This window comes from Camelus bactrianus, chromosome 13, assembly GCF_048773025.1.
Source record: "Camelus bactrianus isolate YW-2024 breed Bactrian camel chromosome 13, ASM4877302v1, whole genome shotgun sequence".
NCBI lineage: Eukaryota > Metazoa > Chordata > Mammalia > Artiodactyla > Camelidae > Camelus > Camelus bactrianus.
Genome location: NC_133551.1, coordinates 15,676,985 through 15,701,341, shown reverse-complemented (window position 1 = coordinate 15,701,341; position 24,357 = coordinate 15,676,985). Strand labels below are relative to the sequence as shown.

The window sequence follows — 24,357 nt, the reverse complement described above, 5'->3', positions numbered from 1 at the left end:
TCTTTACCGATAAAATTCCAGGCTGAAGAAGGATGAGTTCTTCCAGTCCTGAGAGCTCTGGGAGAGGGCCTGGAGGTCCAGGTGAATGCAGTCTAGGGCAATGCAAGGACAACGTGACTGTTCAGGCAACAATCAGATGCTGAAACCAGGGGCCCAAGAGTGACGAGAAGCAGATACAAAGTTCAAAGTGTCTCCCCACGATGCTTGTTAATTACGGCAGTAACTTGACAGGGGAGAACCTGGCAGGTACCACCTCAACCAGGGGATCAAAGTCACCACCACCAGTGATGAGATAAGTTGACAGCATGTGTCTCCTGAAATAACAGACCGTTTGTGTGGTATTCCCTCCCCAAACGCACAATGTCAACCTAGTCATAAAGAAACAGGAAAACCCGCGGGAGGGACCCTTTAAAAATGTCAAGGTCATAAAAAGGGAAGAAAGCCAAGAACTTAATTCTGCTCCAGATTATAGGAGACTAAAGATACAGACAACTAAATGTGATATGTGACCCTGGACCAGGGAGGTTGGGCGTGGCTTTTGCTTTGAGAACATGGGGGCAACTGATGACATGTGAATAGGGCTTGTGGGTTACTGCATCGTACCCACGCTGGCTCCTGCTTCTGAGCAGTACACAGCAGGCAGGAGGGGAGTGCTCTTGTTGGGAGAAGGTGCACACAAGCGTTCAGAGAGAGAGACAGCATATCTGTACCTTGTTCTCATATATCCCAGGAGAAATTCTCATATGTAGGAAGAATGATAAAGCAAAGGTGATGAAACGGTAGCATTTGGGAAAGTCGGATGAAGGGTCCACAGGGACACCCCTGTGCTGTTCTGCAATTTTTCTGTTTAGCCTGGTACTTTTTCAAAGTAAAGGAAAGAAAGAGAGAAAGAGAGAAAGAAGGAAAGAAAGAAAACGAAACTAAGGTTGCATTCAAATAAAAACAAACTGAGCTGTAAACTGTAAAAGACTGATTCTATAGAAATCAGTCTTTTTATTGTGTAGCCTAGCACCTTGGCAGGAAACCCAGGAGGGCTGGAGACAATGAACAACTTTCATGGTAACGCCTTTCAAGGTCACCCAGCCCTGAGGGCAGAAAGGGTGTGAACCTGCCTGGCTGACTCTCGCTGGGCTGTTGCTGCCCCTTCGTGCCCTTGGAAATGGAAAAGTCAGGGCCCACTGCAGTGCCAGATACTCAGAAGGTGCTAGAGAATCCGGGTTGGCCCCCTGGCTAGTTCCCTGAGAATCTCCTCCCACGACGTGACCCTTTATTTGCTCACCCATCCCCTCCACGGGAGGATAAGGTCCGTGGGAGCATGGGCACCACTGCTGTGTGCTGATAGACACCCACTGCCAAGCAGGCAGGTCACTCAGAGGGTGCAGGACACATGCTATGAAAATCAGGCACCTTGGGCCAAAAACAAGTACGGAGCTGCAAGGGCGACCCAGCAGCCACAGTATTTAAGGAAGGTGGGTGTCAGGCAGGTGCCTCCCTGTGTTTGGCAAATGGACTATTTGTGTCAAGAAACAATTCAATGTTGGTTTTCCTGACCAGGTCTTGATTGGTACGGCGTGGGCAGCTAATCGAAAGAAACTTGTCTTTTATAAGAAAAGATGGATGATGATAAAAAAAAAAAAAAGAGCAGAGACATACAGGGACTCACTCTCTGCCGGCACTGTGCTGGGGGATGCACTCTCATTTAACGCCTCGTCCTGTTCAATCCTCAGGGCAACCTTGTGAGAGATACGACTGCTGCCATTTTACAGATGGACAAACCAGGGCTCGGAGAGGCCAAGAAACTTCCTTAAGGGGAGACAGGTAGCTGCTGGCCAAGCAGAAGTTAAATCCACACGTGCTCAGTTCCAGGGCCCAAGCTCTGCCTTCACCGGGACACTCAGCAGGCCGACCTCAGGGCATCTAGCTCAGAAGCTCCAAAGCCCCAGGATCCCTCCGTGACTCATGCTTTTCTGACTCATTCACTTACTCAGTAAATATTTGCTGAAAGCTTTCATGGGCCAGGCACTGTGCCAGGCACTGAGGGCAGAGCAATGGACAAGACAGATGAGGTCTGTGCGGGGCTTACAGTGTAGGAGGGGAGATACAGCAAGAGTGAAAAATAAACACAGGACGGTTTCACAGTGTGCAGAATGCCGGGAAGACGGAGGGAAGGGATGGAGGAGAACTGGGTGGGCGGCCCTCCCCCGGAGAGCTGGCTGGGGAAGGGCTGTGAGGTGCAGGGGTGTCTGAACGGACACCAGAGGTTGGGAAGAGCCCCAGCTGAGCACAGATCCTGGGGGTGGGGGGCGCTCCGGGCAGGGCGAAAGCACGCACAAAGCCCCAGGCAACAAAGAGCTTGACTAGCTCAACCAGCAGCAAGGATGTAGGGCAGGGAAGCAGACGCCAAGATGAGAAGCCTGGAGAGGCAGGCTAGAGGCCAGTCCCAGAGGGACCTGTGGGTTTATTCTAAACAGAATGGGAAGTCATGCCTGGTTTCTAAGCCAGCAAGTGACGTGACCTGATTTACCCAATTTTTAAAAAGTATCACTCTGGTTGCTGAAGGGTAGGGCAGGGGGTAGAGACCGATCTGAGGGGCTGAGAGTCTGCCTTTCTCACAAGCACCTGTGTGATGCCATGTGATCGGGCGGGAACAGCAAAGACCCACCATCACTGAATCACCGCGTGACCTCGGCCTAGTCACTGAGCTTGACTAGCACCGGTTTCCTCGGCTGTAAAGTGAAGGCCCAGCTGAGGATATTCAAGGCCCTTCTAGCTCTACCTTTATTCTAAGGTAAAGTAAAAGAAAAAAAAATAAACTGATCTGAGTAAATGACTGTCTTCTGAAAGCAGTAATATGTCCAAAATCTGTGTACCAGATACTAGGCTGTCTTCGCCTGTATTTCATTCATTCTAAGACATTAATTTTTTCACTTTCAAATGTTTCTAAGATAGATGAGTCTTTTCAAAAATTGATGGCATCTTAAATTCAGAGAAATCTGACCGCATTTGTTGGTTAATTTTACTCTAAGTGTAAAATCTGCCTCATAAAAGCCTATTTGGTTATTCAGATTCTGTAAGTGTAATAACAGGGCTACACTTGGTCTACATACACACTCGAACTTGAAGTCTGGCTGACCTTATGCTACGGTCATTGCAATGAGGCCACCAAGCACCTGGTGGCAGCAAAGCCCAAGAACTGGGATGTTTTTAAAGGCTGGCAGAAGCCCTAAATAAAACGTCAGGCCTCAGACAGAACACACTGGTATCAGAGAGGCAGCCTCATCGCTCAGATGAATCTCACTCCGAGGGCAGAAGCCCCCAGCAAGCGAAATATCCACCCTCCCAGAGGCAAAGGGAGGGTGGCTCTGTATGCTCTCAAAACAGCAGGGAAAACGCTGAAACGGACATAATGCTTCATGCTCAGAACACGCAGAAAGGAGGACATAAGGAATTCAAACTCTGCATTACAGAACGTGAAACCCTTGCCTTGGAATGATCTCCATCTAAATGTTGTAAACATTTTTTTAAAACAGGATTCACAGCACCCCCCGCAGTGAGGATGAACTGTACAGCTGTAGGTCTAGAGCCAGCGACAGAGGGATACACTCTCCGCAGAATGAAGGGAAACCCTTAGCTTGAGCTGTACCATCAGCCCTGCAGCTAAACATCCACCCAGCAGGACAGCAGCAGGCAGGCAGGGTCTGCACTGAGCATACTGAAGGATGCTCCTCTTAACAGTTAAGATACTGCAGACTTCATGACTCATCGAGAGCAGCTCCTGCTAATTCACCTACTTCAACTCTAATGCCACACCAGTGAAGTCAAACTCAGTCCCTCTTTGCGTCCCCTGCAGGCTTCCTCCAATGTGCCCAAGACAAGAAGCTCTAAAACCCAGTATTAGGCATTTAAAAAATATTCTTGAGAGCTTTTGAATAGATTCATCAAAAAATTCTCTTCGACAAGTTGTAAATTAACTAAGTCAAAAAGTACTTGCTTAACTTAACTTGCTGAAGCAGTCTCTCTTAAAATAAAGTCAAATTAATAATCAGCTTCTCTCCATTTGCTTAAAAATATTCCATCTTCTGATTGAAAGGAAATGACCAAGGACGCCACAGTCCAACGGTCGGGGAATAAACCTGGCTTTCTGCACTGCCCGGCCCACCTAGCTACTGGTATTAACTTTGGCCACATTTCTTTAGTTGATTTTCCAAGAAAAATCAATGGAGGAAAACAGTATATGAATCATTGGAAAATAGTCATATGATGCATACAATTCAGTCTCACATTTTTAAGAGGACAAGTGGCCAGTGGCTCACTGGAAGCAGAGGGGGTACCCACTCAGTACTGCCACCCCAGCTACAGGAGCCGCCCGCAGAGCGGAGCCCAGCTGGCAGCTCAGAAGGTTTCAGAGTGAAACAGGGTCAGCTCCTGCAGACTGACTACCAAACAGATCTCAGGACAGCGAAGCCTGCAGGGCAGGAAGACAAGCGACATTCTAAGCTTGCTGGTCACAGACCCAAGCCACTGACACCTAGATGGGCCTCTGGAGGCCACCTGGGGACCCTGACGGTGCTGGCTTATGGTCTGTTTCTTTTAGGGTCAGGAGTATGGGACACATTTACTCAGGAAGAGATTCTAAACAGGTAGCTTGTGGAAACAGAATTAGAACGTTTGTTTTGCAGGGCTGTTCTTCTGTTGTATCATCAAGGCGCCCTACAATTGGGTTATAGGAAATACGGTCAAAGGAACTGCGAGGCTCTCTTTTTAATAAAGCCACCCCAAATTCACACTGCCACCAGGACCCCCATTCCTCACCTGTCAGCTGCTGGAGGAGCTCGGACCAATTAATCTCCACAGCCCCAGCACATACACCAGGGTTTGCTGAATGAATGACCACACCTCAAGAGCCTTAAGTCAAATACTTTGCAATAACCTATGGTATGCTTTTAAATTCCTAACAGATGTCATAAAACAGTTTTACTCGATGAAATGTTAACTTGTTGCCAAACAACCTCCAAAAGGAGAAAATGAGTTACTTATCACAATTCACCTCTGAAGAGCATTAATATACTTAACAAATGATTAGAAGCAAAAATACCAAGCATTTGAACCCACATTATCTCATTTAACAACTAGAGGCTTATTTTTTCAAAAACTCTAATCGCCCCCTCCTGGAGGGAAAATCTTAAACAGACAGGAAACACCTGTCCTTTTACCCCCAAACCAACAATCTGGAGTTGCACCAAAGAGATCCACAAATGTTCCTGGTCCTATCACAGTAGGCCCGCAGGTTCCTGAGCCAACGCCCTTTGCGTGCAAATGGCAAAGCCTCAAATAGGTTGGCTGCCACAAGTGCAAAGCTGCTCCATTTGGGTTGCCAGCACACGTGGGTGTTTTTGCTCTTACTACAGAAGACGACAAAGGCATATAATGAAATCATCCCTGCATTACCTATTTTAATGTCGCTGTCAATATTCAGTGTCTCGTTGGAAGGAAACATGGTCCCTTTCTTGTAATGCTGCTTACAGACTTTTAAGCCAATTCTGTTGCCTTCACTTTCTCCATAACCAAGGGTCCCCAGGGATATGTTCCTCAGGCGATGATACTATTAAAAATAGTTAAATAAAAACACTTATGAGCTTGAAGAGTTTCGTGAGAAGTTACAGCATATGGAATATATATTCAGCTGGGTTTTTTAGTGCGTATATCATATCCCTCAATAGAACTCCCCAACATAAAATACCAAGGTAATATCCCCAGGTTGGGCAGAAACACACAACCTCATAGAACTCAAAACCACAGCGAACGTGCAGACAGAGGCTGCCACCTCCTCGGAGCCAAAGCCAAGGTCCTGCCGATCTCGCTGACCTCACAGCCCACTAGGGTCCCTCGGCCCCACCCCCCACCTCCCAAAGCCACACTGGCCTCCAGGCAATTCCTGGGGCTCCCCAGGCTTGCTCCCACATGGGGCCTTGGCTGTTCCCTCTGCCTAGAAGCCCTGGTTCTCTATCTGCTAGATTCACTCCTTCAGGCCTCGACTCAAATATTACCACCTCAGTGAGGCCTTTCCTTCCACCCAGTGAAAACTGCAAACATCCATCACTAGCACACAGGCAGCACCAGGCACTCCCAGTCTCCTCCCTGCTTTATTCCAGTTATCACTGTCCAGCATACCACTGAGGGCCGAGCCATCCACACCCACGGCGTGTACATTAACGAGAATTTACCACCTGCCTATCTGCACCAACAGGGCCTTACGGGCCACTGTCTTCATTCATAGGACTTTATTATTTCAGGAAACTTTTGCCCAGGGACATCAAAGTTGCAAACAACTGTATTGTTTATTTCAGGAACATCAAAAAACAAAACAAAACAAAACAAAACAAAACAAAACAAAACAAAACGCATTGAAACAAATGATCAGTTTGGAGATTTAGTCAATTAACTCTCAAGAGTCTTTGCACACCCCTTCCCCCAACCCTCACCTTGCTATGTCCACCATTCCTAAACTATTATATGAATATCTTCACCCTGTTCTTATCAAGCTCCTCTCATCGAAAGACCTGCCTTAAACCAGACTTCAAGATCTATATCTGGGCTTTGCCCTCTACACTCGACTGAGCATGAATGGCCAAGGGAGCACCTCCTCTACCACTGTTGGCGGTGGGCTCAGGTTTGCTCATCCACACGGCTTTTTGGTGGTGTTTTCAGGGAGTCAGCATTCAGCACTACATTTCACTTCTTTTCGTTTGTCTGGCTCTCCCCCCTAGAATTAAGTTTTATAAGGACTGGGGTTTTGTCTGTCTCCTTCATGCTGTGTCCCCCGTGTCTAGAACAGTACCTGGTATATATGAGGTACTCAAATATTTATTGAATGAGTAAATGAATGAATGAATGAAAAAGAAAGAATAAAAATTTCTTGCCCTTCAACACTTTCTTCAGGCCTCCCAATCTGGTTTCTCAGCACTGCCTAGATACACACATATCATATCCTCCTCCACATTCAGCATTCAGCAAGGCTCGTTAGTGCTATGCATCAAAATCGAGACCCTGGAATCTGAGGTTTGGCCTCTCACCCATCAGACCTTCCGAGAGTGTGGGCTTACTCTTAGCTATGTGACTATTCGTGTACTCTCCCCATAGTAGTGGGTAGGAAGGGATAAATACAAATGGAAATCTTAAAGGAAAACTTCAAATAGGCAAAAATCTATTGTGTGGAAATGTAGCTATAAAACCTTTTTTTGGCAGGCTATGCAAAATTTAAATTAGAATATTTTAATATATGTATAATTATTTTTTCAAAGACAACAAGAGTAAGTGTCAATATATTCTTAAAGTAGAGGTAATTCACAACAAAATACTTGCCTGATTAATAGCAAAAAAGATGCTCTCATAGGCGTCCTCTTGAGTATAAACACTGCAACTGTAGTCATCTTCATCTGTGCCAGAATATCCTTTCAAAAACAAGTGCTTAAAAGCAGCAGCATTTTCTTCTTTGAAAGCAACCACCAGCTGGTTACTTAAACCAAAACGAACAAGCTAGAAAGAAAAGCAAATAGAAGTATGTGGATTTTGCCCTTTACTAGGGGAAGCAAATGCCTTCTTACTCTCATCAACCCTCACCTATAAACATCAGCAAGAAAAATCTCACTTTACTAATCACACCAATGTCGAAATACAAGAATTCTTTCCCCCAGAAGTAACCTCAGCAAGCTACATCTGCCACCTGAAATGGCATAAAATTAGGAGACATGACCACTTCCAGGGACTAACCACCTTACTGGCCTTTAATGACAGAGAAGGAGAGGAAGGATTCAGTTAAGTCTGAATCCACTTTTCTTACACTTAAATTTCTAATTGTTTTAAGAACGGCTGTGTATTTGACCTTTGAACAATGCGAAGGTTAATCTGACTTTATAGTTTGCCCTGTGAATTCGAGGATTCAACCAATCACCGACCGTGGAGCACTGTCGTGTTTAATTACCGAAACACACCCACGTAAAAGTGAACCTCCGTGGTTCAAACCCGCTATGTTTGGGAGAGGGTATAGCTCAGTGGTAGAGCATTTGCTTAGCATGCATGAGGTCCTGGTTCAACCCCTAGCACCTCCATTAAAATAAATAAAAACACAACTGCCTCCCCCAAAAACAAAAACAAACCAACCAACCCGCTATGTTCGAGGGTCAAGTATACTTAGTAAAGCACTAATTCATCCACTTTACTATTTGATAGTTAAATCAAAATGATTTAAAATTTAGAAATTATAAGTATTTCTAAAAAATCATAACTATGCCTCACATGTGGCTTTTTAAGAATGTTTTTGAAAAGTGGCCTATATAATACTTACTCCAACTAAGAGGTAACATCATTGTCCCTCCAGCCCTGCAAGAACTTGTGTAAGATTTATACCTAAGGGTTCCTGCCTCCAAGACCTACAGCATCAAAGCTCCGTATACCGCATCCCAGCCCAAGGGTAAGTGCCCAAGGGCTTTCTTCACCAGGAGTGAAAATAGTCTTTCTGCCCCAAGGTTTTCTTCAAAATCCAAGCAGGGAAAATGATCAAGCACTAAATGTTCGCCCCCCTCAAAGCCAGGCAATTACACACACAAACAGCCTCTCTCTCCACACACACTCACGCACACTCTCCCACACACATGCTTCCACACTCACCTCACACTCTCACTCTTTTGCACACTTACTCCCTCACACGTGCTCTACAGCTCTCTGTCTCTCACGTGCACACACACACACCGACACACCCACGCAATGGCAGAAGTCAAACCTTTATAAGCCCTGCCCCACACACCCTTCCCCGTGGACCCACTTTATCTTCTCATCTGCTTTATCAGATAATGAGAGTCCAGAAAATTTGCTGCGAATCTTCACCCTGCCAAGTCACCAAGACAATTTGGGGCTGTTGTCATGCATGAAATCAGCACGTTCCACCTGATGACCTTGACCCGTGTTATCTGCTGTCACTCCTTCCAGATGAAACAAGTGTTAATTTGCATATGCAAACTTACCTATTTTAAGTGATTTATATTTCTTTAGCTTTTGAATTTTGTCTGACTTTTTGTCAAGGCTAAATAATTTAAAATATTAGTTACTGCTTTTCAGCAATTATCGTACTCCAGGCACCGTACTAACTGCTTTACATGCATTATCTCATTTACCAACGCATCAGCCCCATGAAAATGTTACTACTGTTACCCCAGTTACATATGTGGAAACTGAGGTTCAGCTTCATTACACTGCCCGACTCACTGAAGTAGAATGAAAGCCAGTCTAACTCCAAAGTCATGTGTGTTATGCCACACGATTTCCATCTGCTGAAAAATCTGCCTTTGAGACTCCTTGTAGAGAAAAGAATTTAGGTGCTAGTTCTCCAGGACTGCAAATACCGTTTGAGAAGGTACGTAGATGACACCCTTTGAGTCTCACCAGGTCACATTCCTCAAATATCAAGTCAAGGGATCGGGCAATTGCTAAACCCAGCTGTGCTGAGGGAAGTGTCAGATAAGAAGTCCCACAGCATCCAACCTGTGCTGAAAATCAACTGAAGGCTAAGCGTTCTTTCAAGCATATGATGTCTATCAATGGGGCCTGTAGGAAATGCCAGAAAAGGAAAGGCCATGTTGCTTTTTGAAAGCTAAAAAAATAAACCAGGGAACCAATGCACACATGACCGTTTCAGGGTTTATTAAATACTGATACACAAATGAAGAAACTGGTACAACACACACGGATTCGGTTCTTCATTCCAAGTTTGCCGAGTACTTACTCCATGCCAAGCTGGGATACAAAGTGGACAAGGCTGACACTGCATGGTGTGGAATGACAACTCTTCTGTCCTGAGTGCCAGGCACTGTGCCTAAAATTTATAACTTTTACTTCTCACTTAATTCTCCATCTCCTATGAGGGAGATGATACACTGAGCTCCACAAGGACAGGAATTTTTTTTTCTTTTCTCCCCACTACTATATACTCAGAAACTGGGATAGTGGCTACCATGATGTCAGAGTTAAATACTGAATCTGTGATGAATAAGATCCCATTTTATACACGTGCAACCTGAAATCAAGTACCTTATCCAGGTTGGAACCGCTGGGAAGTGTGAGAACGGGGATCCCAGCTGGGTCTGTTTGACTCACCTGTTCCTTCTCCTGACCCCTTGGCCACACTACCTCTCAAATGGAAATGCTGCCAACTTAACTCTAGATGTGGGGATATTAGACCCATTCTTCTCACACTCATAGTTAAGCTAAAGAAACCCCCAAATTGAGTGGGGAATGAATAACTTGACCAAGAGATCAGCATTCAATTTGCTGATATTTTCAGCTACCAGCTTCTTTAAGCTCAAAGCTCATCAACTCAACTTTGGGAATGAGAGATCATGAAGGTATGACCTCTGCTTGGAACCACCTGCCATCTGGCATCAAGAACAAGAAATTTCCTCCATTCTCTTGTTCATAGAGTAAGCTAAGCTCCACACGTGTGGCCCAGCCTCAGGTCAGAAGAAGGATTTCCCAAGCATCTCTCAGTAGAGGAAAGAAACCCTGGGAAGGAGATCACGAGGTCCCCTTCCTGCAATGGCAGAGCCAAACACCCCTACAGAGCAAGAGTGACGAGATGATGAAGTTGGTCACATGATTTTGTTTTTTAAAAGGGGCTGGCCAAAAAATGCACCCTAGCCCCACTGACTAGATCTTAAGATTTACTGAGACTATGATATAAGACAGAAAATAATTACACATTAAGAAAAAGAATATGAAAAGGAATATATGTGTTTACATGTAAGACTGAAACATTATGCTGTACACCAGAAATTGACACAACATTGTAAACTGACTATACTTCAACTAAAAAAATTTTTTTTAAATTACACATTAGGTCCAACCTGGCAAAGATTGTGAATTTAAGACCTGATTATGAAATCAATGGAGTAGAAAATACTCTGTACCAGGTAAACACAGGATACCACTCTAATAATATACAAAGAATATGGGAGGAAAAGGGCAGAACCAGCAAAAGAATGCAGACAACTTCTCTCAAGATTATAAACGACTGCAGAATGCAGAGCAGGAATGTCTGAAAAAAAAGTTTCCTTCTCATCAACCTTGATAAAACGCCACCCTTCCAACCAAACTCGAGGATGGAGTGCTAAAAAAGATAGAAAAAGAGGAGGAGGGAAAAGCGGATTGGCAGGAAAGATACTCAGCACATCTGTTCCAGTTAGATATCACTCAAGGAGCAAAACCTGTTAGAATGGTCCCACAGGGGAACACATGTTTCATCCCCCCCAGTTTTGTTAGCAGAGGCAGGGTATGCCCCCCGCCACACACAAATATTAACTCCCAGAAATATTCCATTAAAAGTGAAGTTAGTGATGCAGCCCGCAAGGGTACTAGCGAACTAAGGAAAACCACGTGTTAATCACTCAGTCAAGGCTGGTGGGGGAGGCGGACTTCAAACAGCTCCTGAAAGATGAGGGAGAGAAAGAATTCCTCTGGTTTTGGAGGAGCAAACAGGGCAGGGCTGGGAGTCATTGGGTGGTGCCATCTGGTGGGGATTTGGGGAGGAAATAAGAGATGAAAACCTGTTGGAAAGTTAAGTTGAAGGAGACTATGGACATCTGTGAATTCCGGGCTATCGAGTCAAAATTTTATTCTGTGGGAAGTAGGGTTCTACAGAAGTTTTTGAGCAGGAGTGATACTATAAAGGCATTCTAAGAAAAGTTAATCTGATAGGAGCACTGAATGGGCTGGTATGTACGGAGATAAGAAAGGTGGACAGAAGATGAATTCCAGGAGCAGCCTAGTTAACTTGTCTGTATTGCTAGAGTGCAAACTCTGAGGATCTCCATCTAGAAAGAAACAGTATGAGAATAAGACTGCAGACGCCAGAGCCAGACTGCCCAGGGGCTCAAGTCCCGCTCTGCCACTTCCTGGCTGAAGGACCACAAGCCCATCCACACAACTCTCATCCACACAAAGTGGGTGAAAACTGAATCTACCTCACAGACTGCAGAGAGGGTGAAATGAACTAACAGACGTGAAACACTTACGGTGCCTGGCACGTGGCACACGCAACGCTGCGTGTGAGCTGTCCGTGGTAACGTGGTCACAGCTATATTCCCAAGAGAATGCTCAGCATATGAGGTGCTTCATACATATTTTTAACTAACAAGGTAAGAGTCTAGAGAGAAGACAGTGAGTTTGGCAAAACACAAGGAGATGCAGCTTTGAGGGAAAACCCATGGGATTTTAGTAGCTGAGGACGAAGAAGGTAAGTCAAAGAGGGTGACGAGGCCTTGTGCCTAGGAAAGTTAGGATTTTAGTCACATTATTAGATCAGGAAGTTGGTTTGGCCAGAGAAGTAACTGGAAAACAATTAAAATTAACCAAATGGCAGAAGGGACGTTATATCTCCTCCTTCCAAGCAATACTGACCACAGGCCTATTTCACAGGTTGTCAAAATTGAATCTTCAAAACCAAAAATTAAAATGAAAAATTTTTTTAAAAAATGCTAAGCATATACATTTCCCAGTGGCCCTGCATCTCGCCTCTGTCGTTTCTTTGACAGGAACTTGCTGACCCTAAAACTTGAGCTGAGAGGGTGTGTCATGCAGGGACAAGACCTCTTTATGAACACAGAATAAAGATGAGACTTTAGTAATGGCAGGGACCGCCTCTCTCATTTCTAAAACTATATGGAGGTCTTTTCAGAAAGGCATTTATTTTTCTGTTCCAGAAATCACATCTTTACAAACATTTTTACAAGGATGGCAGGATGATTGTTTGCCAGTGGAGCCTAATATCCCAAATCAGTACTGTTTTTAAAAGGACAAGTGTTGGAAGAGGAGGGTAATAGCTTAGTGGTAGAGGGCATGCCCTAGGTCCTGGTTCAATCCCCAGGACCTCCATTAAAAAAAAAAAAAAAGCACGTTTCAAATGTAGTTACCTACAGAGAAGCCTCCCTAAAACTGGCTTAGTGCCACAAGCCCTGAAACTAGATGGAGATGTATAACAAAGTGCTTAACAAGCTGAATTTAAACAAAAGGGCCGCATGCAGCCTTGGGACACTCCTGATAGTGCCTTGCGGGGGGGGGGGGGGGTGTGGGTTGAAGGGGGAGTGTTTACTTAGAGCACTTAGCTACTGATAAACAGAAAACTCAGCATTCCATAAATCCAAAATCCAAACAGTCCAAAGTGCAGATTTCCAAAGTGTATTTAAAGATGAGAGATTTCAAGCACACAGATCGCTTTGGACTGGGCAGCCTTCAGCAGCCCACGAGCCTCATTCAGATACAGACAGCCCGCCTCCCGTACAGATCTCGTGTTATCTGTATCTACAGTTCCTGGGACAGATGACCCGTGATCACTTCCTTAAACAAAGCCGTCATCTAAACCGAACTTCGACCTACCACCTGCCCTTCAGAGTCAACATCAGTTTACAGTTTTATGAACGTGAGGGTGGCCTTTCAGAGCAAAAGTCAAGGACAGAACACGTGAAAACAGTTTCATCTTGGGGTGAGGAAAGAAAACAAACGAACGGATCACAGAATTTACCTGTGTGGTGACCATGACTATCTTCAAAATCTGCAAACACAGTTTCCATGGAATCTGTTGTCTGGCTCGGAATTTTTCACAAGGGTTCATGAAGTAAAACTTCAGGTCTTCCCTCAGACATTCTTCTTTCACCTCAGAATCGAGATGAGCCATTGAATCTCTGCCACAGAAGATCAATTTTTAAATACACAGAATAGCCTGTCCATCAGAGAGCTCCTGAATAATACTTCCCATTCACCTGCTTTACCCATTCTTACAAGCAAAATTCTCTCTCCAACCAGTGAACTCTTTTTCACTTCAGAAATCTGAAAATTATTCAGGACCTTCTATCACCTGCCTTTACTCGTAGCTAGCCAACTTTTCCAAAATGGCCATTATCAAAATGACAAAAATAGGATTTTATTTCCAAGACTTGACAGTTCCTACATCTTAATATATAGCATTCACCTGTCACTGGAATATTAACAGAAACTGGATGGAACACTTTCATGATACCCCAGGGGTAAAGTCACAGAAATTTAGTATAGACTAATGGAATTAAATTGTTATGGAAATAAGAGAACATTTGTTCTATAACTCTATACTGAAAGGAGAAGGATTATGTCTCTTTGGATGATATATCAGTGATTATAAGATTTCAAAATATAAATATCTTTAAAAAATTAAATAAAGCATCTCTCTAGTTAGATGATATAATAAAAAAAAATTTTTCTTTTACTATTTCAAGGGCTCTGGACTCAGGAATGGGCACATAATCCAAGCTAGGTCAAAAAGAACCAATGAGATGTGGCCACAGGACTGTAATTATAATTGATGGAAGAGATTCAGTCTTTTCACTAAGTAGTCTCCAAAGTGGGGTGTGCAAAACATCCATTAGGAGAATAGAAAATATCAGTACTTCTATTTTATTCTTCATCTTCAAAACAAAACATTGAACTCTAATAAGTAATATAACTATAGAATAACAGTGGTATATAGTAGCATACAATTTTTAAATAAATGTATACACATCAGGGATATGTGCTTAACTTCTACTGGTGAATATGTAATCAGCAAAGTTTGGGGATCATAAACTTAACACATAGACTGTGAGTCTAGAGTTCCTAGAAGTCATCTCGCCATCTCACCTGGAAGCCATCATAGAACTTGCCAAAGAGTGGAGCTAACACAGAAGAACAGACAAGACTGCCTAATGACAATGTTTTAGTTCCTGGATCCAGCTGTGCCTGAAGCCTTCAATCTAACTAACCTAAAGCACAAAGAGAATATATTTTTGTTAGGGTTAGGGTTAAGGTTAACACTTCCTGTGCTGAGCGATTGTGCTGGGTGCTTGGGACACAAAGCTGAACAGGTTCCCTGACTTTCAGATGCTCAGCATCCAGTAGGAGAGACAGAACTGTGAGTGCAGATTCACAAGTTATCAAATAGCTCAGTGGATGCTGTACCATAAATGCAAAAAATACTACAGAAGCAGGAGTCTACCTTGGGCGAGCCGGGTTCTGAGAGCCCAAGGGGAGATCCTCTAACAGGTCATATCACGTGGAGTTGTGAGTGCTGTGGCGCACTGGACGAGGAACGTTGTGGGAGGCATTTCCAAGAAGGTGGCATCTTAACTGTGCCTGAGAGCTACATCCTCCCACATGAACCTTCAGACCCCTGAAAACACGCCTATGGAAGCCTCTGTGGGCATGTTTGAGCAAAACCAAACTCAGCGTTAACCACCAGCACTTCAGTGGATCAGTGCTGCTAATGTGTCCAAACTGATGATTCACAACGTCTCTTCATTTAGTAAAATAAAAAGGGCATCTGAAAAGTTGTGACCGAACCCTGAGAATTAGCCCCTGGAAACCCCTCCCCCGCACACACCCTGGCCTTCAGCGTGAGAACCACTGTACTGGAGAAAGAGGAGGTTGCTTCTCGAAAACAGTGCGCGAAACACAGGGCATGAGGTCAAGTGCCTGTGAACACCCTGTGTGCCAAGCTCTGCCAGAGGCATCTTCCCGCCTCCCAGGAGCTCAGTCCAGTGGAAGGGAGAGATGCGAAGAGATAAAAGCATAATAAAATGTGTTAAGTGCTCTAATTGAAGTTTGCACTGAGAGAACAGAGAGAAGAGAATTGATGCAGCCCAATTTTTTCGAGAGGCTTCAAGTAACTCTTCCAGCTGCTGGTTTCCTCAACTAACACGGCCACTAAATGTTCAAGAAATGATAAGGGGTAAGGGGGGTGAGGCGGTCGGTATAGCTTGGTGGTAGAACACACGCTTAGCATGCACGAGGTCCTGGGTTCAATCCCCAGTACTTCCACCAAAACAATAAATGAATTAAAAGAAATGATAACTGATGTTAATATTACGTTATGAAAACTTATTAAGAAGGTAAGTCTCAGGCAAAGAAAAAAAAAGGCAAAGTAGAAGATGATAAACATGGGGCTCACTCACTGTTAAATTATTCATACTTCTGTACCCTTCCCGAAGTTTTTCACTTAGGTATTTAGAGAGGAGTTGTAGCCCTGCTAGCATTGTGAAGAATAAAAAGAAAAATTAAAAAGCTAGCATGAAAAACTTTCCCTTCAAGAGTACAAGAGCTGAGTTGAAATATAGGATATACTCATCAAATGTGGTCAACTTGATGATAGAATGATAGAAACACAAAAAAAAATATTAATGATACGTTAGTTCCAAAATTCTGGTAACTCCGGGGGAGGGTATAGCTCTGTAGTAGAACACACGCTTAGCATGTACAAGGTCCTGAGTTCAATCTCCAGTACCTCCTAAAAATAAACCTCCCCCTACCAAATAGTAATAATAGTAATAATAATTATTATTATTACTATTATTACTATTATTATTATTATTATTCTGGCATCTCAAGGAAAATGTAAATGTGTAAGCTTTCTAAACTTTACTTTTCTGAAGTCTCCTTCTTGTTCCACTCTTCTCAGTTTGTGGATTTTCCCCGAGTTCCCTGGTAGGTAACATGCGTGCGCACAGGCATACGTATAACCAGGCATCTTAACACTATAACAAAAAATACAATGGTGCAAAAAAAAATGTGCTAAGAGAAAAGAGGGAAAACTAAAAACCAAAAAGAGAAAGGACAATCTCCTAAGACTAAAACATTCCTGCATTTGACACACACACCCTGTCTAGGGCTGAGAACTGGGCTGGGTGTTCGGTACAGGAGGCCTGAAAGCTGCAGTCACAACTCTGTAAGCAAGAATTGAATCAGCAGGGGGAATACTGAAGCTTCCATCACAAATGATGAAAATCACCAGCAGGTTTAGAAAAGGACAGAGAGCTGCTAACTGGGGGGAACACCACCGGGGGAAGTGAAAGTGACTACACCATAAAAACAGTTAAGGAACAGAAATCAATGAGGATTTAAGTTGCACGGATTCATCAGCTGCAAGGCAGTCATGCAACTGAAATTGCGGGAAATAAATACGAGCAATCATGACCCTTATGAATTATTTTTATTTTGCTATACCCTAGGAAACATACAATCTGGATTGTGTAAGCTTTATAAATGGCACAAAGACCCAAATATGAAAGAAAAAAAAAGCATAGTATTTGTAAGAATTAAAAACAAGATATGGAATAGAATGGAAAGTTATCCACACAATAGGCTAAATAAAAGTTCAAGAAGCTGTACTTAGGCAGGAAGACTGAGACTGGTACTGTGGGGAGAAGTTGGGAAGAAAGTCCAGCAAAGCTACCATCAGTTATTAAGAAAATCTCCTCTTTTTCCAGATAATCTGGGCTGTGTGATGTCAGCTCATTTGAAGGCTATCATATGACCAAGGGCAATTCCAGCTTTATCAAATCAATGACTAAAAGAATCTATGGAAACTTGAAGTTTTGAAAAAAGCAAAATGGAACAAATTACCAGCAATTCTTAACCTCATTAGGGTCATAAACCCCCACGGAACTTGTGAAGGCTTTTGACCTTTGCCTTGGAAGAATGCACACACCAGTTTCAGTGATGGTACCTTGTTCCCGTTAGCACAATCTGCTCAGCAAATAAGCTAGCCAGCTCAGACTGCTACTGCTTTCCAGCTTGCATGACCCTCACTCTACTCAAAAAGAGGTAAGAAAGTTTGTTTTCTACTACAGTGGCCTCCAAAGCGGGGTGCATGCACACAAGAGGGTATGCAAGACCATCCACTGGGATGTAAGCAAAGAGAAATTAAGATTGATAAGTTTCAATGTATGTGTTTTACAACCCAAGATACCCTCATGTGGTCAGAAGCCCGGATGCCTGTATTTGACTCATGCAAGTCATTCTGGGGAGAGTGCCACTTCCCAGAGTATGGGTTCATGGCGGTTCCCTCACTGGTTTTCAGCATATTCCCACCATTTACAGTTTACATGGGCCCATTTAAGCATTTTTTAGAGTATATTACCCACTTTAGTTAACCCTCACAAAATGGGCAAGGGACATAAAGATTCTCACAAAACATTAGACTCGTTGTAAAACCCAATGTAAGCCTAAATTAACATCAAGAAAATGGGAGCGCTAACATTCCCTAATATAAACTTTGTGGGCCATGAGTTAAAAACAGCTGAAAAGCAAATCTGATCTGAAAAGAAGCTAGGGAAAAAAAAACTGATTTATCGAAAGAGTATTTAAAATATTGACTAAATCTACTATTGTTAAATGATGAATCTGGCCCTATGGGTGTATACTGTGCCCTAAGATACTAGGTAATGATACTGCAAAGTCACAGTGATATAAAGTCACTGCATATGGCAATTACATTTCTTTTCTTTTTTTATTGAAGTATAGTTAATTTACAACGTTTTGTTAGTTTCTGGTGTACAGCATAGTGATTCAGTTACACAAAGCAGAAATTGACTCACAGATAGACAGAGAACAAACTTACGGTTACCAAAGGGGAAAGGAGGGGGAGGGATAAATTAGGAGTTTGGATTAGTAATTCTTCTTAACATCCTCATCTGTCTCATCCCTTAAAATGTTCATTTTACCTATTTCATAGGATATATGGTTTACATACAATGTATAAATATTCACTCAGAGAGAATGGATGTTCTTTTAACTGATGGGGTTAAGTTATCAGAAATATTTGGGACTACTTCAGTGTTTCAGAGCTGCAGCCACACTTGAGATGTGGTTGTTGTTTTGTTACCCGAGCTGATACTATAAACTCCTGAGCTTAAGAGAAATTGATGCTTGTTCCCCCAGATCCAGCAAATCAGTGGAATATGACCTTGGCAGGTATCTCTTCCTCTTTCAGGCCTGTTCAGGTATCATGTACTGAAGCAGCAGCACCAGAAATAGAATGCTTTTTCTAATTCACAACTAGCACTTCCTAGTCACAGAGGATGGGGCAGAAGCGGGGTGAACCAGTCCCCAAATCTGTCCTACTTCCTGCATCCTCATCGCAGTGAACAGTACCACCAGCCTGCCTTCCAGGAGCTGACGTCTGTGCAGCTCTGCATGATCTGCTCCCACTGCCATTTTTGCTCAAAACTTAATTGTCTACATTATTTTAAATGGACTATAATGAACCTCACTCCTGATTTCTGCCCCTTAGGGGCAACCACTTTTATCTGTCTTTTTTTCCCCAATTTATTTATTTTAATATTTCTAAACAACACTATTCCACTATTTTTTCCTCTTTTGGATATTATCAATTTATATCCTTCTGTGGAAAATATGGATTTAGCTCTTATAGCTGCCACCCACCAGCAAACACATTTTCTCCCTACTCATCTTTCCAATAAAGTGTTTTTTTTAAATTTTAATTTATTTTTATTTTTTAATGGAGGTACTGGGGATTGAACCCAGGACCTTGTGCATGCTAATCATGTGCTCTGCCACTGAGATATACCTTCCCCCGATCCAAAATTTTCATTCCCTACCACCCCATCCAGAATTTTTATTAAAACTTTATGGGAGGGGGTTGGGTACAGCTCAGCGGTAGAGCGCACGCTTAGCATGCACAAGGTCCTGGGTTCAAAGCTCAGTCCTTCCATGAAAAAATTGGGGGGGGATAAATTAACATTCAGAACTTGTAAGTGAATATGCAAATAGTCTTTACATTTGAGCCGTTGGTACACTGTGACTTTATATTCTCTCTTGTAAAAAATTTTTTTTCTGAAGTTAATTGCCTTTTTTCCCATTTGCTTAGTTTTCTCCATATCAACCAGGACTTTATCAACAAATTCCGGCTGAGTCTGCCAGCTCCTTTCAATACAGTCAAGCTGTCAACCCCCATCTCCCCCCTGGAGCCCACATCCTCCTGTTCCAACTATACTGGTTGTTTTCTAACGCCTACTCAGGGCCATCAGTTTGGGAATTCCATTCACCTCCTTCCTGTATTGGATTCCACATTTCCTGGATCCCATGTCCACTTCTTTCTTTATTCCCTCATTTTTGTGAAAAGTAGTCCTCAGTTCCTCTCTGTGAGAGGAAGTCTGGAAGGGAAATTTTGAGACCTCCCATGGCAGACAGTGCTCGTCGCCCCCCAGTATCTGTTCCTCCCTTCTTCCTAATTTCGTTGAGGGCAGGAGTGTATTTAGACCAAGGACAGAATAACTCAGTATTAGAGCTAGACAAGGTCTTAGGATCACTGTTTTCACACTGGGTTGCACACTGAGTCACTTGGGGTGCCCAGCTTCCCCCTTCAGAGATTCTGGCCCGATTGGTGTGGGTGCAGCCTGGGCATCAGGGCTTCTAAAAAGCTCCCCCGGGTAATTCTCGTGTGCACCCAGTTTGAAAACCTTACCTTAGAGATCACCTGCTCCTATCTCCTCATTTTACAAATGAGGCAGCTAAGGTGCCCTAAGGTTGCAATTTGCCCCAAACTAGAAGAATCCAATTTTACTGACTCTCTTGTCCAGTGTTCCTTCCTGATCCCTGAATTAATGTTTCTTAAAGAGCAATGGCCTGTAAGATGGTCAGGAATAAAGAAAAAAAAAGTTATGTTCAAATAAACTAATGCTTCAAACATTTCTCATATTTGAAACTGGGATAATTTCGCATCCTAGTCCATAAATTCAGGAGACTTCTAAATGGTCATGTTATTGCAATGAGAAGGAAAAAAAAAAAAAACAGTAAAGCCATGTGATGGAAGGAATCCAACATTTACCTTCCTCAAGGTATTTTTGTGCTTCAGATTCTCAAAAGCAAACTTCGGGTTTCCATTCATTCCACTGCCTTAAACTTGCTGAGTGAACTACCTTTTGCTGCAGATTCCAACAGCCACTTCTCAGGTCTTGGCTGCGTGGCTGGGCAGCATTGGATCCAGCTGACCCCTACATCCCTGGAACAACCTCATTCCTCCACTTCTAGGACACCTCGCCCCCCCTAGTTTTCTTCCTATCTCACTGGGCATCTCTGAATCTCCTTTACTTGTTCCTCTTCCATCCGACTTCCAGATGCCAGGGTGCCTTGGGACACAGTCCAGGGCTCTTCTATCCTCTACCCTCCCTTCTAGAAGAGTTCCTCGCGTCCTGTGGCTTTAATACTATCCACATGATGTGGACTTTACACATTTGCACCCGCAGCAAATCTCTCTCTTGATCAGACTCCCTTCTCCAACCTCTCCCCTGAAACTCCACCCACATGACTAATAGCTTTCTCATACCAACCCTCCACCCTCTTCTCCACACATCTGCTCCATGCAGTGATCACACACATTCATCCAGATGTTTCAGCCGCAGTCCTTCATTCTGTCAGTCGTTCTCCACACTGGCTGCACAGTCATCACCTGGGAAATTTTTTAAGGTTTCAGTGCCCGGCTTTCCAGCCCTGAGACAGTCAGCTTTAATTGATGCCCGGGTATAAGCTGAACATTGAGAGTGTGACAAGCTTCCTGGGTGATTCTGACGTGCAGCAAAGTAAAGGAACTTTTGCTCCAGAGGCATTGCTTTGAGTTCCCTTTTCCTCAGCCCTCACACCCACTGGATCAAGTCTTCCTTCAAAGCACAACATGGAGCGGTCCCCTTCTCTATCCACTGCAGCCTCCTCGATTAAAGCATCATCATCTCTTGCTTGACAACTGCAGCAGTGCTTCAGTTCTCCACATAGTGGCCAGACGGGTAGTCCTAGAAGTGTAGGACAGACACCACTTCCTTACCCTGCAGAGGCTTCCTCCTGCTCTCAGACTAAAATCCAATCCTCTTACCATGGCCTAACAGTTTCCTGCCCACTCCTTTCCATCTCTTCCCCTTCCTCACGACGCCACACCTCCTTCCTGGCCCTGGAACCCTCCCTGCTCTGGGCATGCGCACTTGCCTGTCATCGCCCCTCTTATTCACCCAGCTCTCTGTGCATCTGGATCCTTCTCATCCTTCACTGTGCAGCTCAACTGGCACCTCTTGAGAGCGGCTCCTTGACCACTCTATTAAAAGAGGCCTTCCCACAGCCTCTCTCATCACTTAATTGAGATTGCAGTGTTTATCAGTTTTCCCTCCAAGAGAACTTCATGAAAGGCCAGGTCTTGATTATCAGTATATCCGCCGGCATACAGCAGAGTACTGAGCACATAACAGGTGTTTAATGAATATTTCTTGGAAAAAAGAAATGAGTCAGTGAAGAAGATGACAACCCTAACTGCATAAACTTTTCCTTGGCTAGTACCCATTAAGATCAAATAAAAAACAGCAACAACAAATATAACAGAAAAAGCACAACAATAACAACAAAGTCTACAATATTGACATGAAAAACTGAATTAAAAATATACTTAAAAGTCCTGCTTAGCCAAGATATATTAGAGAGTTTTAGGCAATTTAGTTGCTTGGTTTGCTGATTAGAAACTGTATTTTCCTTCAATTAATATTCCTGAAGTCTTTCCAAAGAATGAATTATTTAGTGAATTTCTATTATGAAAACTTGTGATCCTCAGGGGATGCAAAATGCAAAATAAAACTGAGACACATTAAAAAAATAAAAATGATAGAAGCATAAGATATAGAATTTTTTTTAAAAAACATAATTTAACATGCCTTTCTATGCATAAGAGAATTCAGAAGCCAATGAAAATGAATGACAGATTTTAACAGAAAAATTTAAGACTTCAAAAAGTTAAAAGACAGACTGGGAAAAAATGTCTACAATGTAACAGGCAAAAGTTGACTATTACCCGTAGAGATCTCCAAATTATTAATAAGAGGTCAACTCAATACAGTAAGAGGTAAAGGGTCAGAACAGACTAATGAACATTTAACAACAACAAAAATGTACTAACAGTCAGATTGGTGAAAGTCTATCATAGATTTTATTTATCAGTAATGCAAAAAAAAACTGCCATTGAAGGGAAATGTAAATTTTTGAAGGGCACTTGGGCAGTATCTAGAAGAGTATCTGTGGTCTAGAAATCAAACTTCTATGGATTTGTATTACAAGTGTTGAAATAATCAGTCAAAATGATGGTTTCAGAAATGTTCACTGCAAATCTATTTGCAACTTTGTATTGATTAAAGATGTCTATAACATGTTAAGTTTTTTCAGAATTACAAAGTAAACATATTGAGATCTCATTTTTCCAAAAATGTGGAGATATACACACACACACACACACACACACACACACACACACACACATATATACATTTAAAAAGTCTAGAAGGGCATAAACCAGAAAAAAAATTGGTAATCTCTGTGAAGTAGTATTATAGGTGATCTTAATTCTCTTCTTCAACTTTTCCATATTTTCTTGATTTTTAATGATATGAATTCTTGAGTTATCATTATGAGTTAAAATAAGCTAAAAGAGTACTCTTTCAAAGAGTCTAATAGTACATATTAAGTAATCAAATATTTCCCTGCCCTTAGTCTGTGTGTGGTGGATGGGAGTGGAGAGAAAATGCAAATATTAAAAATCCAGTGTTTCTATAGGAATGACCATGTTGGCCCCAGGGTGAATGTCCCAGGGCAATATGGCAGATGGAAGATTTTAGCCCCATGTCAAGAACTCCCACATGAGTTTTGTTGGGTTTTGTTTTTCACACCAGTTCCTACAATGAACTGATTTTCTCATGATGAGCTAATCTCACGAAAGAGAGGGAGAAAAATGATCAGGATCTGGGATAGTTGGATAGTGAAGGAAATTAAAGAAAAAAAAAAGTCAAAGAAAGAAAACTTAGTTACCTTCCCAGCACAGCTGTCAGGACATAAATGGCATGGTCATTCTAATTCTGAGAAACACCCAGAAAAGAGAGACTACAGGGGCTTTTCGTTTTCCACTAGAGCTACCCATACAAGATGAACATGCCACAACCTTCAGGAATTTCCCTAAAGGCAATCGTGCCACCAAGTTCCTATAAAATCATCTCCCATCACCACTTTGCTGCCTCAGGCCAACAGGAAAGCAGAACTAAGACTTGGCATTTTAAAAAGTGCTTGTTCTGAACAAGCCATATCCCCTACGACAACACATCCTGAAGAATCAGCTCCCTGGGTCAGAGACAGAAGTAAAGCAAAACGCCATTTCTCAGCAACACAGGATTCTAAATGCAGTTAGCACTGGGGAAGGTGACGGGAATTACAGCCTTACATTTTGCTTCCTCTAACATTTCCAATAAGCACTCGATTTGACAGGGTCACACTGATGACTTTCCCTAAGGAAAGGTAAAATTAATAGGAATTATAAAGTTATAACTCAACTAAAATTAAAGTTATAATTAATCATTTTTCCCCTCAAACCACTGGATGAGTTTACCTTATCTTTGGACAAGCCCACCCCAGTGGCAGCTGGCGAACCCCTAGACCCACAGTATCTCTGCCACTTCCGCTAGTTGCTATATGTGATAGGATTTTTTTAAA

The 24,357-nt window shown here is 42.9% G+C and overlaps 1 protein-coding gene across 6 annotated transcripts in view; it reads right to left on the bottom strand.

Moving 5' to 3' along the window:
- MCOLN2 (mucolipin TRP cation channel 2) overlaps positions 1 to 24,357 on the bottom strand; it is a 50,084-nt gene that overhangs the window by 22,230 nt on the left and 3,497 nt on the right. For 4 of the 6 annotated variants that reach the window (XM_074376104.1, XM_074376105.1, XM_074376107.1 and 1 more), the window contains exons 2-5: positions 13,568 to 13,727; positions 7,363 to 7,536; positions 5,449 to 5,602; positions 8 to 92 (exon numbers count right to left, since the gene is read on the bottom strand). In XM_074376104.1, coding sequence (XP_074232205.1) covers positions 8 to 92; positions 5,449 to 5,602; positions 7,363 to 7,536; positions 13,568 to 13,727 — 573 coding nt within the window. Of the gene's footprint in view, positions 1 to 7; positions 93 to 5,448; positions 5,603 to 7,362; positions 7,537 to 13,567; positions 13,728 to 14,694; positions 19,448 to 24,357 lie in introns of those variants that run through there. The other 2 variants (XM_074376108.1, XM_074376106.1) reach the window with 2 other exon arrangements.